General features: G+C 43.4%; 1 protein-coding gene across 2 annotated transcripts in view; it reads right to left on the reverse strand.

Annotated features, from left to right (window-relative positions):
- The window catches only part of TYRO3 (TYRO3 protein tyrosine kinase), a 41652-nt gene that overhangs the window by 4423 nt on the left and 18760 nt on the right, over window positions 1-18469 (reverse strand). For both annotated transcript variants that reach the window (XM_026849435.1, XM_026849434.1), the window contains 12 exons: window positions 17525-17702; window positions 16827-16969; window positions 15375-15519; window positions 11136-11265; window positions 10230-10330; window positions 9100-9195; window positions 6690-6770; window positions 4893-4985; window positions 4101-4222; window positions 3688-3797; window positions 2079-2238; window positions 879-1015 (listed from right to left, as the gene is read on the reverse strand). In XM_026849435.1, coding sequence (XP_026705236.1) covers window positions 879-1015; window positions 2079-2238; window positions 3688-3797; window positions 4101-4222; window positions 4893-4985; window positions 6690-6770; window positions 9100-9195; window positions 10230-10330; window positions 11136-11265; window positions 15375-15519; window positions 16827-16969; window positions 17525-17702 — 1496 coding nt within the window. The remainder of the gene's footprint in view (window positions 1-878; window positions 1016-2078; window positions 2239-3687; window positions 3798-4100; window positions 4223-4892; window positions 4986-6689; window positions 6771-9099; window positions 9196-10229; window positions 10331-11135; window positions 11266-15374; window positions 15520-16826; window positions 16970-17524; window positions 17703-18469) is intronic.

The raw sequence follows: 18469 nt of genomic DNA on the forward strand, positions 1-18469 counted from the left end.
ACAAAACAGAGACTTGTTTGGGCACTCAAGTGAAATGATTTCACCTTGTCCGGCCTAGGCAAGCTTTTACCCTGGGAGAAGTTACAGTGACACTCCCCGGGGGACCTCAGCCCCGTGTGTGGACTCCAGAAAACTCCAGCCACCACCCATGGAGCAAGGGTTCCTGAGCAAACATTTCATGTAACCTGCTGGCCAACAATGGCCCCTTGGCTGCAGAACTAAGGCAGGAGCACAGACTGCAGCATGTGGCTGCCTGCTCCCCCATGGGATACCGGAGTCCCTCCTGCAAGTCTGAAAATGTCCAGAAGCAGTATCTGCAGAGTTGTCCTGGTTTTGTTTCACCTGTAATTTAAGGTGGGACACTGATCTACAGAACCTTAGATCCTCCTATCTGCTCTCTTCTCTTCCATCCTGCTATTTCTGTGAGAGTAGTAGATCCAATTTTGAAAACCAGGCTAAGCTTTGAAAGACACACGCACGCCACTGCTTCTGCAATCCAGTTTCCTCTTAGTCTGGCTAGATGACTTTTCTATTCAGTCTTCAGGGTATCCCATGAAACTAATTTCTTTTCTCAGATGTTGGCCTGAGAAGGTAGGGAGCAGTGAGTTTCTGGAAACACAGTTATAGTTTCCACAAAGCCTAACGTTGACAATGTTCAAACCCTTGAGCCAAGTTAGCTGCTCGTGTAGCTACCGCAGGTTCCAGGGAGCTCTGCCAGCAGAGTATCTGGTAGCTAACCCAGAGACTTTCTAGTGAATGCCTCTGTGTACTGGGAAGTGGACAGATTCAGATCAGCATCCCAGCCAGCTGCCCCTGTTTCATTCCATCGAGCCAAACTTCTCAAGGAATCACATGTCAGCAGGCGAGGAAGTACTCACACATCTTCCAGGCACTCCGGCGGCTGCTTCAGCCTGTTCCCGCTGATGAGGTAGTTGTAGATTTCTGCATTCTCAATGCCAGCGTAAGGGGTTTGCCCTCGGGTCACGATCTCCCACATGGTCACCCCAAATGCCCACTGAAAGGGAACAGCACACAGAACAAGTGAACAGACTGTTCCCTGCTCGCTGGGGTGGGGTTTCAGTATGCTCAGACTGTGCCAGCCCTCCCAGTCTGGGGTAATATCACATGAGCAGCAGTTATGCAAGGACTATCCAAACTTTAGCTAGAAAACAAAAAAATGAGCCACCAGATGCTGCTGATGCTGACACATCATCTTGGGAGACAGCTGAAGGCCCTGTCTGGCCCCATTCTGCAGAGGAGCAGGGGAAGGTTTGTGAGCTACTGCTGACTTCCACCTGCAGACCTCTACCAAGCATCTCCTACTCACAGTTCTTTAAGGTATGTGCTATCACTTTTGTGGTTCCCAGCTACAGGAAGATTCTGGGTTGGGGCTCACAAAGCAGTTTCTTAATTCATTGAGCCAGATTCTAAGTTACTGGAAACATACAGGCACAAATGAAAACCGAGTTTAACCAATAAACAGGGCAAGGAACAAACCACTTACGGGTCTCTTTTTGCTCTACCCTGCAACAGTTGTACTTCTACATTTAAACTAAACTGCAAGGTTTGTTAGGTGCAAAAAATTATTACTTTCACAAGCCCTGACCAATGTCTATTGTAAACTGGCTGAACTAGCAATCACCAATCACTACTCTACAGTGGTTACAGCACCTCTGCTGCACTTGTACACGACTGTGTGGGTTACATGCATTTCAAATGCCGCCTTCAAACTGTCATACAGAAGAGAAAGGAAAAAGAAAAAGAAGAAACTGTTTGAAGAGAGAGGGAAAGGAAGAGGAGAAGGGGAAAGGTGAAAGAGGATGGGTATAAGCACTTAGAAATGAAGGACCAAAGGACAAGAGGAAAAGGGTTCATGACTTCTGCCATAAACAACTCACACATATTTTTAGTCTTGAGTTCTGGCGGCACCCAAGGCAGAGGTAGCACTATCCCTCAAACACAAGGCAAACTCCCTCTCTCATCACCAGGGCCTTTTCCTACCCTCAATGAATACAGAAGGATTCCTCCACTTCAGTACAAATACAAGTGGTCCCCAAATGCACCAGAGCAAAACTCACCACATCACTGTGTGTTGTGTACAGATTATCCGCCAGACTTTCGAGAGCAAGCCACTTCACTGGCAGCTTGGAGGCACAGCCCTGACGGTAGTAGTCTCCACTGTAGATTTTCTTAGAAAGCCCAAAGTCTGCAACACTCACGTTCATGTTCTCATCCAACCTAAGGGAAATTTTTAATGACTAAGAAAAGTATATATTGGCCACCTCAGGGAAAAATAAGAAAGTTATGTCCAGGGAACTGAGGTATATAGTTTATCAAGTACCACCCAAGAGGATAATGATATAATCTACTTGATGACCAACGTGAAACAGTTTATTGGTCTCAAATCAGTTCCTTGAGACTAACAGGAAGATAATTAGGACTAAGGAAATGCCTATGCTCAGATGGTCTACTCTGTTATGCAAAGTGAACTCAGATACTTTCTGTAGTTTCTGAGATTATCAGAGGACATCTGCAGTACTGACTGTTGCCACCAAGGCCTGCACCCTGTTTAGGCAATCAAAAAACCAGAAGGTGCTTGCCTAGACTGCCTATTACAACTACTCATACTAGATCTGCAACATCTTCCTTCCAGGCCTGGTTAATGGTCTCAATTGCTCTGTCACCCTCTTAAAAACCAGATATGTTGGTAGACAGTGCAAGCTAAGCCCACAAAGACTTCATGTTCCCAGGACTCATAAAGGATTCCCTGATTTTCCCAGAAGGTGTACCGAAATAGGCATGCGGCTTCCTGTGGAGGCAGTCTGTATTTTTCAGATGTTTAAAAATAGGAAATCAGTATGGGTTTCTCATAAATGTCAAAGTAGGCTAACCTATCATTTTTCATTATGACTATCAGGCTCCAGTCTGTACACCTGGATGTTCAAATGCCTTTGGAAATCCGTGTATCATTGAGGATTTTACCGGTTGTCGTGGTTTTGTTCAGAGGCAGACTTCTGTCTGCTGGAATGGGTTGTTCCTTACTCCATTATCAGGGAAGAAGCAAAGTGGAAAGGATAAAAAAATGACTTTTCTTCCTTTCAAAGCAGGCAAGGCAGTTTGGGGACTAGAACAGCATCATGGGATCATACAGTGCGTTCACCATGTAATTATTTCTAAAGGCATTCTCCACAAGCTTTCAGGGAAATTCTACACTTCTTATATTGTGATAATCAAGTCCTCAAAATAGATACAAGAAATATAGACTTCAGGCTACAATGAAAATTCCTTTCTCCTAGCACAGCCAAACCCATTCTCTCCTGTTGGTTGCATTATATTGCAGAACAATTAGCCCATGCTGACACACAGCCATTACAGTGACTAATTACAAATACATATTGTAATCAAGTCTATGAAACTATATGTGCAGACCAATGATGGAAAAGTTCATTATAAATAGGGTCCATCTGGAAGCTCAGTGAGACATTAGGAGTTGCTCCCTGATGCCAGCACCACCACCACACACCCCCACCCTCATGGCCATGGCTCCCCTATGCCTACTGTCACTTAAACGCAAGGACCAGCATCCTTGGACAGGACTTCTCCCCACTTCTGTTGCACTAAAGGCTTCTCATCCCTCTCTCACTCACTCTGGTCTTTCTTTTCTCTAAAAACTTATGGGTCACTTACATGCAGTTCCGAGCTGCAAGGTCCCTGTGTATGAAATTTTTTGAGCTCAAGTACTCCATCCCGCTGGCAATGTCAATCATGAACTTGAGGAGTGTCTGAACAGGTAAGTTCTGAAAGAAATAAGAGTTTAAGTTCTGTTCTTGGAAACTTTCAAGCATGTATGGCAAAACTGCAAGATTTACTGCTAGCTTACTGAGCAGGGATGGGGGATATAGGGAGGTGATGAAATGAAGGAGTTGGTCCTCAAAATGCATGAAATGAAATACTCCCAACATCACATCTTGCAGCTTTCTCTGGTATTAAAATCCAGTTATCTGCTGGTGCCTTTGGGAGACCAACCCTGAACTGATCTGAGTGCATTCTCTGAAAATCCATACTCTCCCAGAAGGAATTCTACAGTAAGACAGACTTACAAAAGGGTTTTCCCCGATCCGTGACATCAGCAGAAAAGCATGAAGGTCTCCATGCTTCATGAAGGGCAGGATCACCATGGGAATTGGGAGACGGCCCTTGGGACGGCTCCGTAGACTGACTCCTGATGAGGACACACACAGCAAAGGAGTTTTAGCAAACAGATCAGTCCCAAGGGGAATCTTACAGGCTGCTGTGCCTTTCTCTTACAAATTCAGAGGAAAATATCCAGTTTTGGCAGGTAGGTTCCATGCTCCAAGCTCCTTTGCATGGTGTCAGGCCAGAAGGTGTTAAGATACCTCTAACCCTGTTTACTTCAAAGGCAGCACTCACTTGGCTCTCCCTGTAAGACCAGCTATAAATGTTTCTAGGATCACTCCAGACCAGACAGCCTCAGACCCCAGGCTCGGCAGAGCAGTCTCCACATTCTGGAAAGGCACAATCTCCCCTGCCTCTGTTTGTCTACCAAACCACCTGTCCCCATTTCACAGCAGTTTAGACATACCTCAGCCAGCCACACTCTCCCTGTAGTATTTGCAAGAATCAAAGAAATGGTTTAAATAAGAGACGTTTGTTAAAAGCGTATGAGGGCAAGTGTTGTGAGCACCTACACCCGTTCCAACTCCCTATAGGCCTGGGAAGGAGCAATGCTGATACATGCAGGACTCCAGGCAGCACAGAGGTGGCTGCACTAGCGCTGCTGCTGGACAGGACTGGGGGTGAGTACGTGAGGTGGTGTGGGATTGTGCAGGAATAGGACATGCTCTATGGCACAAGCACCAGCACCGACTTACCAATCAGTTTAGTGACATGAGGGTGGTCAAATTCCTTCATACACGCAGCCTCTCGCAGGAACTCTTCAATGTCAGTCGAGGTAAAGATGTCCGCTGGAAAAAAGCGACTGTAAGCTTTCTTCATTTGTGGGTGGCTCCAAGGAGCTTTACAGGTAATGATACTGAGAAGCGTGTTCTTTGTGGCACAGCACATCCTCTCAGACCTACAGCTAGATGAACCAGTTTACAACAAAGCAGAGCCTGACAGTTTCTCCTGGGATAGGCGGCAGTAAGCACACAGCAGAGACATGTGGTAAACTGGCTCTCGCAGAGTGAAGACCTGTCGATTAGCGTCTGCTTTTTTCAGTAACAGCTTTCCTTGGAAGCCATGCAAATCATGTGTGGTTAAAGATGTAAGAATTAATTAGCTAAAAGGATCTAAACTACAATGTCAGGGAGAGGAGACATCACACAAAATTTAAGATAATGGTGAAACTGAAGACATGACCTGGAGCCTCTGGCTGGCACAGCAGACCCCAATTCATCTCTGCTAAGGATGGCACGAAATATCAACACTTTTATGTCTCTTAGCATGATCAAGTCTTCTAAGGTGCTAGAGCTAAGATTTCTTAAATAACCACACTACTAGGCAGCTTGGACCAAATTCAGCAGTGACATACATCAGCATAATTTTGGAGTAAATTATTTCTCATTGCTTCAGATTTAAATCTCCAGATTTATGGAAGTATATCAATATAATCAAGAGCTAGCCCAGTGGACTACTTTCCCCACTGCTGTTGCTGAATTTAGCAGGAGTCCTCCAGTCCTGCTAAAATCAGACTCAGATCTGTAGGGCAGTATTCGCATTATCTGCCTGAGGCAAGTAATTTAAATATGATTCAGAAGACAAAAGTAGATTTCGTTTTTGCAGTCAATGGATAAAGGAAGGTGCCTCTGGAGGATGACAGAGTTCCCAAGTTAGATGCCTGAAGGCAGACAATCTCACTACACAAAAGCTTGCAAACTGATTAGAATGATTGTTGAAACAGGATGAAATGATGCAACCTACACTGATGTGGTACTAGCGTATTTAGTAGAAACTAGTATTCTGTGGCAGCCAAACTCAGCTCCAGATAAGTGACTGTGACTCCTCTTTTAAGTCAGTAACAGTTAATTTTTGCCTTAGAGGCAACAGGGGTGAAAATAACATAGGCTAACATACATACATATATGTACATACTTGCTTTGACTTATACCTAATCTATTAATCGATTTTCTTGTTACAGACTTCCACGTGATGAATGTGTTAGCTGCCCTTGTTATGTACACTCATCAAACGACAAATCACAAGGGAGTTAGACTACTTAATCAAATATGCTTGACTGAGATGAGTTAACTTGTCGCTGCATTCAGCCCAAACACTCTTGTGTTTATTCTAGGATTTATGCTTGGAGGAATACTGTCTTTCACTGCTGAATTATCAGACCAAGCAGAACCGTCTGAGCTGTCTATGCCACATGATGTAGTGCTGTGTTGAATCAAGCAACTGAACGAGATCCTCTATATACAGAAGCAGCTGTGGCTATAACTTAGTTTTGGTTGCACTCACCACGTGCTAGGTGCTGTACAAGCAACCAAGGTGGTATAGGTCCTTCCCTGAAGAGCTTCCACCATAAAAAGAGTGACATGAAACAGATGGGAGACAACATGGGTAGAGTGGGAAGCTCAGAGTGGAGTAAAGAGCATTAGGGAAGATAGCATTTAATCTTTCCAAGCTCTCTTCTCTTAAGCACTTCAGGTAGCCCTGCTCCCACTTACCTTTCAGCATCTTCACTGCCACTTTCTGGAAAGAGCCATCATCTAGCTTCAGTAGTGCCTCTCGAACTGACCCAAACTCCCCTGTGAAATGACCAGAGCAGGCAGTGAGGGAACAGCTTCTTGTGAAGAAAGTATGATTCACAGCAGGTTCACTCCAGAGGTCACCGGTAAAGCTGAATAACCGTAAGAAATGCAGCTACCAGCTTAATTTTTCTTTCTGCAGTTCCAGCCAGCAGCTTTCAGCATATGTGTGCCTAGAAGAGGTAGCACTACCAGAAGACAGAGGCCACTCTGCTGGCAATCCAGAAGGCAAAGGAAAAGAGGGAAAGAAAGCAGTTCCCTGCCAGACAGATGATGCAGAGTCAGAGCATAAACTGGGATCCTAGGCAGACATTTCTGGGGACGCCACATCATGAAGGATGATTCTGAGTGAGGCTCTGGTCAGAAAGGGGGCTATTAGCTGGAGCAGCGAGTGGATGGGTTGGCTGAGGAAGCTCTCACTGCTGACAGCCATAAGAGCTCAGTAATGGCACCAGGACTCAACCATTTGAGACACAGTCAGGCTTTATCTCTCAAAACTCAGGGAATGACTTCTATGATCACAACTGACCAGACAAAATATAGAACACCTACTTGTATGTGCAGGATATGCTTATTCACAGCAGGAGGTGTTTACCAGGGTCTGTTCCCTAAGGGAAATCAGAGGAAATGCAACTGGACAACCCCCCTTCAAATTATTTTAGCTTGAAGTGGCTTTATATCACAGTGTAACAGCTGCTTTGAATTAGATCTGGCTCTAGATTTGCACTCCTTAATTTTGTAGCTGCTTATCTCACCCAAAATTCACTAGTATGAGAAACTCTGGGACTGAAAACAAAATATGGAACTCAGGACACCTACCCCAAAAGCATTGTCTGTCTACTAGCTTTTCACCAGTGGACAGATTTCACCAGTGAAGTGTCCTTCATTGCTGTATGGCATGTGCTTATTTCACAATAAGCACAAGCAGTGGGTCTGACCACAAAAGAGAAAAATGGGAAGGAGAAAAGGCATTTTGTACTGCCTCTGTTGCTCAGCTGTCAGCAGATCCCAAGGTAATGCAGTCATGCCATCTGATAACTTGCATGCAGAACATGGGTTGGGGGAAAGGGTTTGACAACACAGAGCAGATCCTGGCAGCTAGCATCCTCCCCACCAATGCCATCCCCAGAGGCCCCACTGCAGCTGGTTTCCAGTTTGTTACCTGCCACAGGGACAGCCCAGAAGGGTTGAAGCAGGATCCCAGGAACGGGCCGAGAGCTGACACTCACAAACAGATGGCACACCTATTTAATTACTTAGCATTGCTAAGCCCTCCGAGACCACTTCTGCAGGAAGGTCATCTTCCTGCTCTGAAAGAAATGCATTTGTTCTAGGAGGGATGGAGAGGAAGAACACTCCCAGTGGGAAAGGGTTGGAGAAAACCACAATAAAACTAGTCTTATAAAGAAAACAGAAGCCAAACACTTCAGCTTTCTTTTGCTTATGACCCCTGATTTATGCTCTTCTCTTAATTACTGACTTTAGCATTACACTTTTTCACTTATTTCTAGAAGTAGGGAAAGACGATTCAAAAGTTAGCACACTGGCCTGCCATTTGGGAATCCTAAATTCAAACCCACCTTTTCACACAGAGTTTCTGGGCCAACCTTTTAGCTAAAGGTAAGTGAGAAGATCCCACCTTTACTCTGCCCATCCCTCTTGACCTGAAAACCTCAGAGAAATGTTAGGAGCATCTGTGTGGGAGAGCCAGATGGAGATCCACAGTCAGAAGAGCTCCTAAGGACCTGAACTAATGAGGACAAACATCAGCGAAATTCAACACCTGTTCCAAATGTGCTTCTGTAAGAGCCCAAACTAAAATCTGGAGTCAAACCACCCCAGGCATTGAGAATATCTGAAACTGAATCATCTTTGTCTTTTTGAGGGGTTAGTGTGTTTGAAGTAAATCATCTCTGTCTCTGTATTGTCTCAGCCCATTTAATACTTGACACATGCTTATGTAAATGGAAGGAATTCTATAGCACGGCTTTGCTAGTAGAAAGAGCAGAAGTTTAATCGCATATTCCTTTGTTTAAATCTCTGAAAGAAATTCACACACCAGTGAATCAACGGCACTTTGGAAAGCTGAGCACAGACTGCAGTTCATGACTTTGCAGAGCCATATTATAGGAATGGCTTAGCCAATATCCTCTTAGTTATGCTAAACCTTTGAGATGTTTTATCCCAGCAGAAGAGAAAATTCCTTTTAAATTGCATTCTACAAGCAGGAGAGAAAACAGGCTGCTTCTAATTGTTTCTCCCTACTCAACGGTCAAGGTAACACAAGTGGGATTTTCAGTGTAAATCCTTGTTCAGTTTTGGTTCTTACCCTTGCCCAACATTCTTCCCAAGGTGAACTGCTGTTCCTGGATTAGGACATCTTTGAGTTTCGTCTTTAGCTCATCACTGATCCCTACACTCTCCACTGGAAAAAAACAAAGGAAGAGTCAAATAAGGGATACTTAAATATTCTGTCACAATATCTAGAGTCACCCATTCTAATCTCCATCTCCAATCCGATTCCCATACTGTAAGCAGGAAAATCTGAAAAAGACAAGAGTTCCCCTCCATGTCCTCTAGCCTCACCACAGACAAGAGGCCAATAACTTCCGACCACAAGAAAATGTACCAGCAGTACTGAAAAGGAGAGGGTGAGGTAACACCACCCTTAAACACACCTACAACAACAGGAATACAGATCTATTGTAAATAATTCAATCAGAAGGGACACTGATAGACACTGATTCATACAGCTTCATTTATGCTGATGGAGCTGCACCAGTTTTTAATGACTGTCTCTCAGACTATTTTAAGTACAATACAAGTCACACAGTACCTGGCTGAGAGGGTGACACAAAGTTCAGCAGTTTATGGTCACTAGATTTATTGGAGAGACCTTTAAACCCAGGGAGTCAAAGACAGCTGGATCATTATCCTAACCCAGCCACGCAGCACTGCTACAGAGAGCCATGCCCTTGCTGAACCAGGAGACAGAAACATCATCCCAACTCTGGCCATTCCTGGGACTCAATCTCCTGTTTGAGAAGGTACTAATTCCTGGCCTTCCCAGACAGATTAATTGGTTCATGCTTGCAGCACAACTCAGCACACTGAATTTAAAGTGTACTGCTAATATTGTTAAGCCATATTTATCTCACTGTTGCTTAATATTAGTTGAAGGAGTCCCTGTAGTGTGAAACTGGGGCAGGGGAGTGGCAGATTTATGCCTTGTATTAACATACAGAATGACTGTAGCTGTAATTAGCAAGTGCTATGTAATTGGTATGGCAACAGCAATTCTGGCCTTTCACCTTCACCATCCACAGTGTCTAAACCTTCTTGCAAATTAATCCCATGTTCTTGATCCAAAAACATCAGTTTCAGGAAAAACAAAGAGAAAGCATAGTACATGCATGAAAACAGCTTCTCAGGCAGAGTCACTCAGGTCACTGTACTTACATGTTGCTTCAATGAGCTCTGGGCCCTCCCTGTTGAAAGACCTGGCAGCTCTGAAATGGACTGCTGGATCCCCTCTGCCAACCACACTGCCAAAGGCATGGCTAGAATGCAGAAAAGACACATAGGGCCACGATTACATGGGCCATTCACTTCTAAAGGGGTATGTTGAACAGTATGGATGATTTCTCAACCCTTGCCATATAAATACTACAGACTGTTTTGTTAAAGAGGGTGCAGCTGAAAAGGAAGAATGATGAGTTTATGTTGCCTTTCTGATGCACCTAGAAGGGCTGGGAGCCTTCTGAAAGAGGGGAGTCACTCCTCACTGTGCCTCAGAGAAGCTGCAGGTTGGGGCAGGTTGCACAACTCACATAAATAGAGATGCTGTTGTGAGGGTGCAGCTGAGAGACTAAAAAGAAAGGGAACCTTGCTTGCAGCAGGGAGCCAAGTGTCAGAGGTGATGGAAAAGAGACTTTCCTGGGGATCCAGAGGGTTCTGGGCAGTCAGGAAGTTACAAGCAGCTGCTAGACTGAAAACCAGCATGAGATAAAGGGCCCAGCCCATAAGTACACAGAAGTTGAGGGTCATTTTGAATCTCTTAAGCAGCAGTGCTAAGGACTTAAAGAATTACCTTGATCTAGTTTATATTTCCATATTCTAATAAAGTGCAGCTATTGACATAACATTTTTACTATTGTATTTTTGGTGTTCTCATTTTGAAGAAAAAGTAGGGCACTTTCCTGCTAGTCTCTAATTCGGGATCACCCCCAAAATTGTGGAAAAGTTATCCAAAGAAAGTGCCAAAAGTACTCAATCCACAATGCTTTGAAAAATAATTGATATGGAAACCACACTAGAGGAGAAAGCGAAGATCTCTCTAACCAGCACAAGGAGAGCCTCCCTTACCCAAACCGAGTTTCCTTTCTTCTTTTTCGAAGGAGAATAAGAGCCAGGGCAACAGCTGTGACCAGAGCTGTGAGAATGCCCAATGCCACAGGAACCCAGGATGTCCCATAAGGAGGTTGCCTCTGGCCACCTAAATGATGGAGAGAACATCAGTCAGGAAATAGAAGACTGTCAATGGTAAACAGACCATACGGGGATATTTCTTCTTTTTACTTGTAAATGGAAAAGCCATGCTGCTGGATCTGGTGTACACAGTGGGTCACTGTACGCTGGAATTTGGCATAAACAGCCACTCAGTCAATCATCAGAAAAACTAGCTGTTTCACACAGCAAAGGCAGAGCACATGCATCCAGTTATCAGAACCTATTCTAAGCACTGAGCCTCAAGAAAGCAAAAGACACTGCTCCAGATTATACAACTTTACATGAGCTCATGATCTGGGGTCCTTTAAACTGAAGTCTCAGGACAAAAAGGTTGCTTAATATGAGCGTCGTCTGTGCAGGTTTCACCTTGGCCTGTTTGAGGCAGCCAGCAGAACCTTGACCAGGGTACACAGCACTGCTTGAATGCCAATCACATAACATTTTAACAGACAATAGAGAAAAACAATTGCCTCATCACAATCTGATTGAAAATATTTACTTCTCCCTCTCACCCCTCCCACAAAGTACCCTGTGGAACTTGGTATTGGCTGTAACTTCCCAGTGTTGTTGGTTGGTTGTAATTTCTCAATGTCTCTCCACCAAAGAAAATACATTTTAAGAAGTGCCCTGTGAGTCAAGAAATAAGTTAGTCAGCATGCAGGTTCCAATTCTGGTCTAATATTTGCTCCCAGAATATGTATACTTTTGACTACAAACTGTCTACAGAAGAAATGGGAGATGCTGCCAATCTGAGTAAGCTGCCAGGGGAGGAAGATAAGCAATATTGTTACGAATAAAAGAATATTATCTATGCTTGGCAAACAGCAGATAAATCAACCCAATTCCCCAAGAGATTTCTTCTCCAAATACAATTACTAAAGATTAAATGTGAATTTGAATGGGTTTATTAAAATCTAGGATAGCCCTCATATCTCTAAATTGTTTAAGAACAAACAAGAACAGGTAACAGGTCCCTAAGCACCTCCTTCATCTTCATGCTCCCTTGCTCACCTTCAGTAGTTGACTGTGCTTTTCCAGAAGCTAAGGAAAAATCATCTTTGATGATGTAAGTAATCCTATTATGTTGTATGTCATGACACTATAAGTAAACCTGTCCTTAAAAGAGGTATTAGGTTAATGAGCTCAGATTTGGATGAACCTCTGCATAGATGCATGTGAAAAGGAGTCACACATCCTTACTGGCAGAGTCCCAGAAGGCAAAAAGCTTCTAAGGCTTGATTACTAGTGCCACTGTCAAGCCTTATCATCCAAGTTTTTAAAAATGCAGTGTTAATCTAATTAGGTAGAGTTTAAGGAAACAGAGTTCTGGACCACTGAGGAAGCAGAGTAGTACTTCTCCATTTGAAATAAATTATCAGAGCTTTAGCACCTATTTTCCAGCACCTTATCTCCTTCAGTAACTCATATATTCTTTTCCCACCCAGGAGGCTTTACAGGCTCTGGGTTTTATGATACTCCCTCTTGCTGCACCTTTTGACCCGGCCTTCAAGGCTACTTATCAGGAGGGAGAGGGATCAGAAAGAGAAGTTGAATGAGAATACAAGAAAGGTAACTCCAACCTTCTCCACAATTCCCCAAGCCAATCACTCTGGCTGTTCCTGACAAACAATCAGGGTAGAAACAATTAACAACACTGATATAAAAGGCCTTCTCTGATAGTTAATGATAAGGTTATCATTAGGTCACCCCTGTAGTGAGACAAACCTCTCTTGGCCTGTTTTTCTAGTCTCTGTCTTCTAGTTGGCCTGGTGAGAGAGAGCAGGGATTTAGATCACCTTCCCAGGGGTCCCTCCAAAAGGAGGATGGATGAAAAAAAAAAACAGAACTAAATTACTCTCCCTGTTTCTAAACTGCTAGGAATCAGGAGCCCATCCCACAGTTTATAGCAAATGTATCAGAAATAGAAATTAATGTTGAAATTCACTGCTTCTCCTCCTCTGCCCCACAGATCATTGCTTCCCACTCATGCCACTGAGCTAGAGAGGATGGCTGCAGCCCAAGTAAAGACCAAATTGTCTCGCCTCCCCCTCTCCCATCTCCTGCACCCCCTTTTACCCATCAGCAAATGCCTTAAGACTGCACAAGGTGGAGAGAAGACAGTATTACTAGATGACCTTAAATGAGTATTTAGGAGCCCTCCTTTTCTTTCTGTAGCAGGATTTATATCACGAAAGTGTGCAAAGCACGTAATCCAAGAGTTTTCTAAGAGAATGTTTCTGAAAATAATAAAACAATGTTTGTTAATAGTGCAGAAGACCATAAGCAGGGTGGAGCTCCCACTAGCTTTGACGTGATGACACATACAACTTAACGTTTTTACAAGCTTACTCATTTTTACTGCCACTCTGGGAGATGGTCAGAAACCACCCCTGGCATTTCTCACATAAAGGAACCAGTGCTGGTTTGCTATTTTAGGAAAGCAAGCAACTTATATTTTCTACCAGGCCCAAAACAAAACCGCAGTCTTTTTGCAGCTCTTCTGTTTAAGGCCTGTCAGTTTTTCCACAGTGAACCTCTATTTCCAGTCTGTTATGCTTATGAAGAAATATATCTGCTTCCAGACAGCATTTGGCCAAAACAAGCACCACTCCTGATGCTACTTTTTTTTTTAAAGTGGTTTGTAAATAAAAACAAGCAAACATACTGTGCTTTTGGGATTACCCTATTCCAGCTCCCTGTATAATGCAAACCCTATACATTCCCTGGGGCTTCTTGCCAGTGCTGGCCTTTTTGCAAAGGGATCTTCTAGCCCTTTCAGGTGCTTTTCTCTGTATTTGGGTGCCACAGAAAATAGCTGAGCAAAAAGCAAGAGAAAAAACATTGATGGAGCCAACTCTAACCTCTGGTAGATTCAGCTCTGGACCTCTGTACTCTTTCCTTCTGCTTTAAATAATTTGAGAGCTTTGATCCCACAGTGACTCTGTGCTCACACATAATCATTAGTACTGTCTTCATCACAGGAGCTGGGTTGCCAAAGGGCCTTTCTTAGTAACATGCCCATTAAAACCATTCATTAGATGCACTACTGAAAGTAAGGCTAGAGTTTTCTTCTCGTTACTTCACCCCTATCCCCCACCTCCTGCTTGCTTGGGAACCCCACTCTAGGTTCCACCCTACCATTCTTCAGTATGGAAGGATCAGGAGGGATCAATATCCATGTGATTCCTCAAACAACATGTGGAGTGGGGAGAAAGAAGCATCAGAGATTAGAGACTAATGTCTTGTCCTGCCACAGGCACTGGGAACAAAACCTCAGGAGACAGTGGGGTATTTTGCACAATCACACCTCACTGACTTCTTACCACCAATCTAAATTTCTATTCACGTCTTCCTCAAACTTTTTACAGTTGCCTTCACAAGCAGCATTCGTCTCTCCCTTCTACCCATCTCCCCATATAACATCCTGCACTTCTCCATAGCGTGACTCCCATTTCCCACTCACTGTGAAATAGAAGCAGCAAGCAAACCAGTGCAGACAAGCTTCACTGCCCTTTATCACTTAGCAATGCACTCCACACATGCATGTTTTCACTCCCAACAAACCCTTCCACATCATCCAGACTCCATGGTACAGGTTCTGTGCCATCGCCTCCCTCTTCTACCACTAGCTCGGCTTTTCCATGGAGAGAGCTAAACTGGTTTAATATAAACACAAAACCATTACAGAACCCCATGTGGTCATGGTTAAAATCAGGCTCAACTGAAACTAGTCAGTAATGGCTTCAAATTAAATCAAAGTTTTCTGTCACATTTAGTCTTGTAAATGTGTGTGGCTTAAGGCTAAATGAAGGATTTCAAATCTTTATTTACATCTTTTCTGTTGTGTCTCCCCTTGCCCTGCTCTGCACTAAGCACAGCAAAAGCTGGTTTAAGAAGACAGAGTAGTGGCCAGAAGCTGTTTTGTTTATACCATCTCTTTAAATATTATTTAATTTCTACTTTGCCTGATGAAGTGTGCTGTTGTATAAAGCCACGTGGCTCAGTCAGTTGTAAGCACTCAGTCAGACGAAAACCAGCAGCTTCAGTGCTTCTGGCTTTTTTCCCCGAAGTGAAGAGAAGGCAGTGAACACTCACCCATGACCTCTTGGGCTTCAAGCAGGAAGATGTCACTCCAAGGCCCGCATCCTGCGGAGTTCAGCACACACACCCTGATGATCAGGTCTTTGAGAGGATTCCATGTTGTGAGATTAGCTTTTGTATCCTGTACAATCATCTCCCCCTGAGAGCAAATGGCAACAAACTGTAAGCAGTCTTAAAAGGGATCTAGTCTAAAACCTCATCTTTAAATGAAAACAATACCATGTACTTCACTGATGTTATAACAAGGGTTGGGAGTTGTGACTCCTGGGTCCTAGTCTCTGTTTTGCCACTAACTTGGGCTGTCATCTTGGGCTTCTCTTCTCCAAAATTGCTAATGGTTTCCCAGGGCATAGGGAATATATAAGGTTTAATGGTTTCTTCTTTTGAGGTCCTTCCATGAAAGTTGCCACAGAAATGGGTTTTTTGGGGCTATTAAAAGATACACGTCCTTCTTGTGGTTTAAACACAAAGATGCACTAACATACTCCAAAACACCTGACAATTTTAATCCAAGAGAGGAGTTGTTTTAACTTGTTGACCAAATCCCCAACTGCTTCTGAATTTCATGGCAAATTTTCACTTAGGATGGCAAGGCCAACATATTTTCCGTAATTTTGTGGATCTTATTCATACACATCATTTGCAGTAAACCCATGAAGATTAGGCTGCCACCACTGACATAATGTAAGTTCAATGGGAACTCAAAATATTGTTGTTCAAAGTCAATGATGCTGACCTAGTATGAAATGGGTCATGCAAAAAAGGAAGTAAGTGCCTTTTCCCTCTAGCTGTCTATTATTAAAGGCTTGTTCATCATTAATAAGCTCTGGCTAAATACATCTTAAGAAGGACGAAACCATAAGAAATGCTGTGAACTTCAAAGGCAAATAGATACCTGGGAAAGATCAACGCTGAAGAACAAATGAAAGGCCTTCTACCCTGACAGGGTCCTTTCAACTCCCTACATATTGTAAATGAAACAAAAGAATCCACAACCTTCTTCCCATGATTTACAGTATAACTCATTCACTTGTTAAATACATGTTTGCTGCTAGGTTCTGGAAAGCCAAGTCCCGGTCACAGGGGAGAGAAAGCCCAGATTCTGCATTGTCTGAGCTGCCTTTGGGACAGCACTAGAAAGAGGCAAAGACAAACTGAATTCTCTTTACATTGTCCTTGCTGTACCAGGAATGGCAGAGAACTGCTCTGCCCACAGATAAATATTCAAGTGAAGGAATTCTGAATATGCCAGGAAGGGGGAAATCTCGAGGCCGAGTACTGAGGAGTTGTTGCAAATCAGAAAAAAATCTATTTACACAAAAGCAATGCCAGTAATCTAGTCCCCTGGTATGGATAAGGGATGAGGGATCCTAATACCTAGAAGACTTAATATGAACAGTCTCCAACTCTGTGCCCAATGGCTCAGCTCCCCTCTCAATTTGTTACCTGAGTTACATTATCCTGAATCCACTCCAGCCTGTATCCCAGGACATTTTCTTTCAGCACATCTGGAGCCACACCTTCCCACTCTAAAATCAGACCAGGATCTCTTTGAATAACATGGATATTTTGTGGGGTGCTGCTTGGAGCTGAAAGCAGAGGACAGAACACAATCACTCTGTGCAGGAAAATAAGGCACTATCCACACTGAAAATGGCTGAAAAGACAGTTTCACCCTCTTTCTTGAGATCAGCCGGAAGAGAGAGTGTGAGGGGAGAGAATAATTTCTGCAAGCCACCAGCACTATGTTTGCTTCACGTGGAAACGATAAGATGGGTCAGCATCTCTCATTTCTTTCCAAGACCCCAAGAGTCTCAGACAATGAATGAGACAAACGCCCGGCACGCAGAAGCCCTGTGGCTGGATCAACTTGTGTATCATGCATCACTGCTGTTAACCACATTTGACTGCACTCATTATATGTAACATATAAACGTAAATTAATTATTAATGATAAAACATTATATGTAACGTATATAAACGTAACCTATTTTACGTTAGGAGACCCTTAGAGCAGACAAGTAATCTGATAGTATAACATTTCCTGCATTTCAGAATTAGCAAGGAGGAGTTAAATGAAATTTATCACTGTCTCATTTTGAGATTCAGAACTGCTTTCCTGTTCCTGTCTGCTATTTGCTTACCAAGCTCCAGGGTTTGGAAATAAACCCTGTCGGTGAAAGGGGAGCTGCCCATCTCATTGCTGCACTGCACACGAACACTGTAGTTGGTGGAATGCTTCAGGCCTTGCACACCGTAGGCAAAGGGTGGCACTGGAGTGACTTCAGTGGAGACCTCCTGGCCATCTGGTGACTCGGCTACCTGTGCCAAGAGTGGAACAGAGAAGACTGTTATCATAAGCCACGTGACTAACAGGTCCATAGGGATAAGAACCCATTTCACGGTTAGTTTAGGAAAGTGTAAGAATAGATAATGGTACCGGTGGTGTTTAAAATACTGAAAAGGGAGTTGTCAAACTAAGAATCATGAGCTATGTTTTTATTTGGCGTGACATCACTTTCCAAACTCTGGCAGGACAACAATTTTCCACCAGCTGAAAATTTGGTTCCTCTTATTTTAAAACATCTCCTTACTTCTGTTACAAATTCTACAGATGGTTATTATTTCTTTTAAAGAAAACTAAATCTGCTCGTTGCTTTGAGTGTTAGCAGCTGGCTCTGAGGCTTGACTAAATTTGGCCAATGAAAATTGGTAGATCAACTTCCCTGTTGCCTAGTGTCAATTTTTTCTCAACTCCTTTTTCAGAATTTTGTATATTTTCAGTTTTGTAGGGGATTAAAGACATGGTAGACACTGTTGACTTGGTTCAACCAAACCGTTTCAAATTAAACTGAAAAGAAACTTTTTACCACTCCTGCAACCCTTCTTTTTTATTTTTTTCCAAATCTGAACTTTTAAGCAACATGAATGTTAATTGAAATCTGATATCACTGTGTGCTTTTAATGCACAAACAGGTTCAGCATTCCTGCTTTTGTACTGACAATAGCAGAAATCACGGCTTAGCTCCCGGGCTCAGACTATCTTTTTTCTCAAGCATGTGAAACAGCAAAGCTGGGAGTAAAAGCAA

The sequence above is a fragment of the Athene cunicularia genome, assembly GCF_003259725.1.
Source record: "Athene cunicularia isolate RWA chromosome 5 unlocalized genomic scaffold, athCun1 chr5_part1, whole genome shotgun sequence".
Taxonomy (NCBI): domain Eukaryota; kingdom Metazoa; phylum Chordata; class Aves; order Strigiformes; family Strigidae; genus Athene; species Athene cunicularia.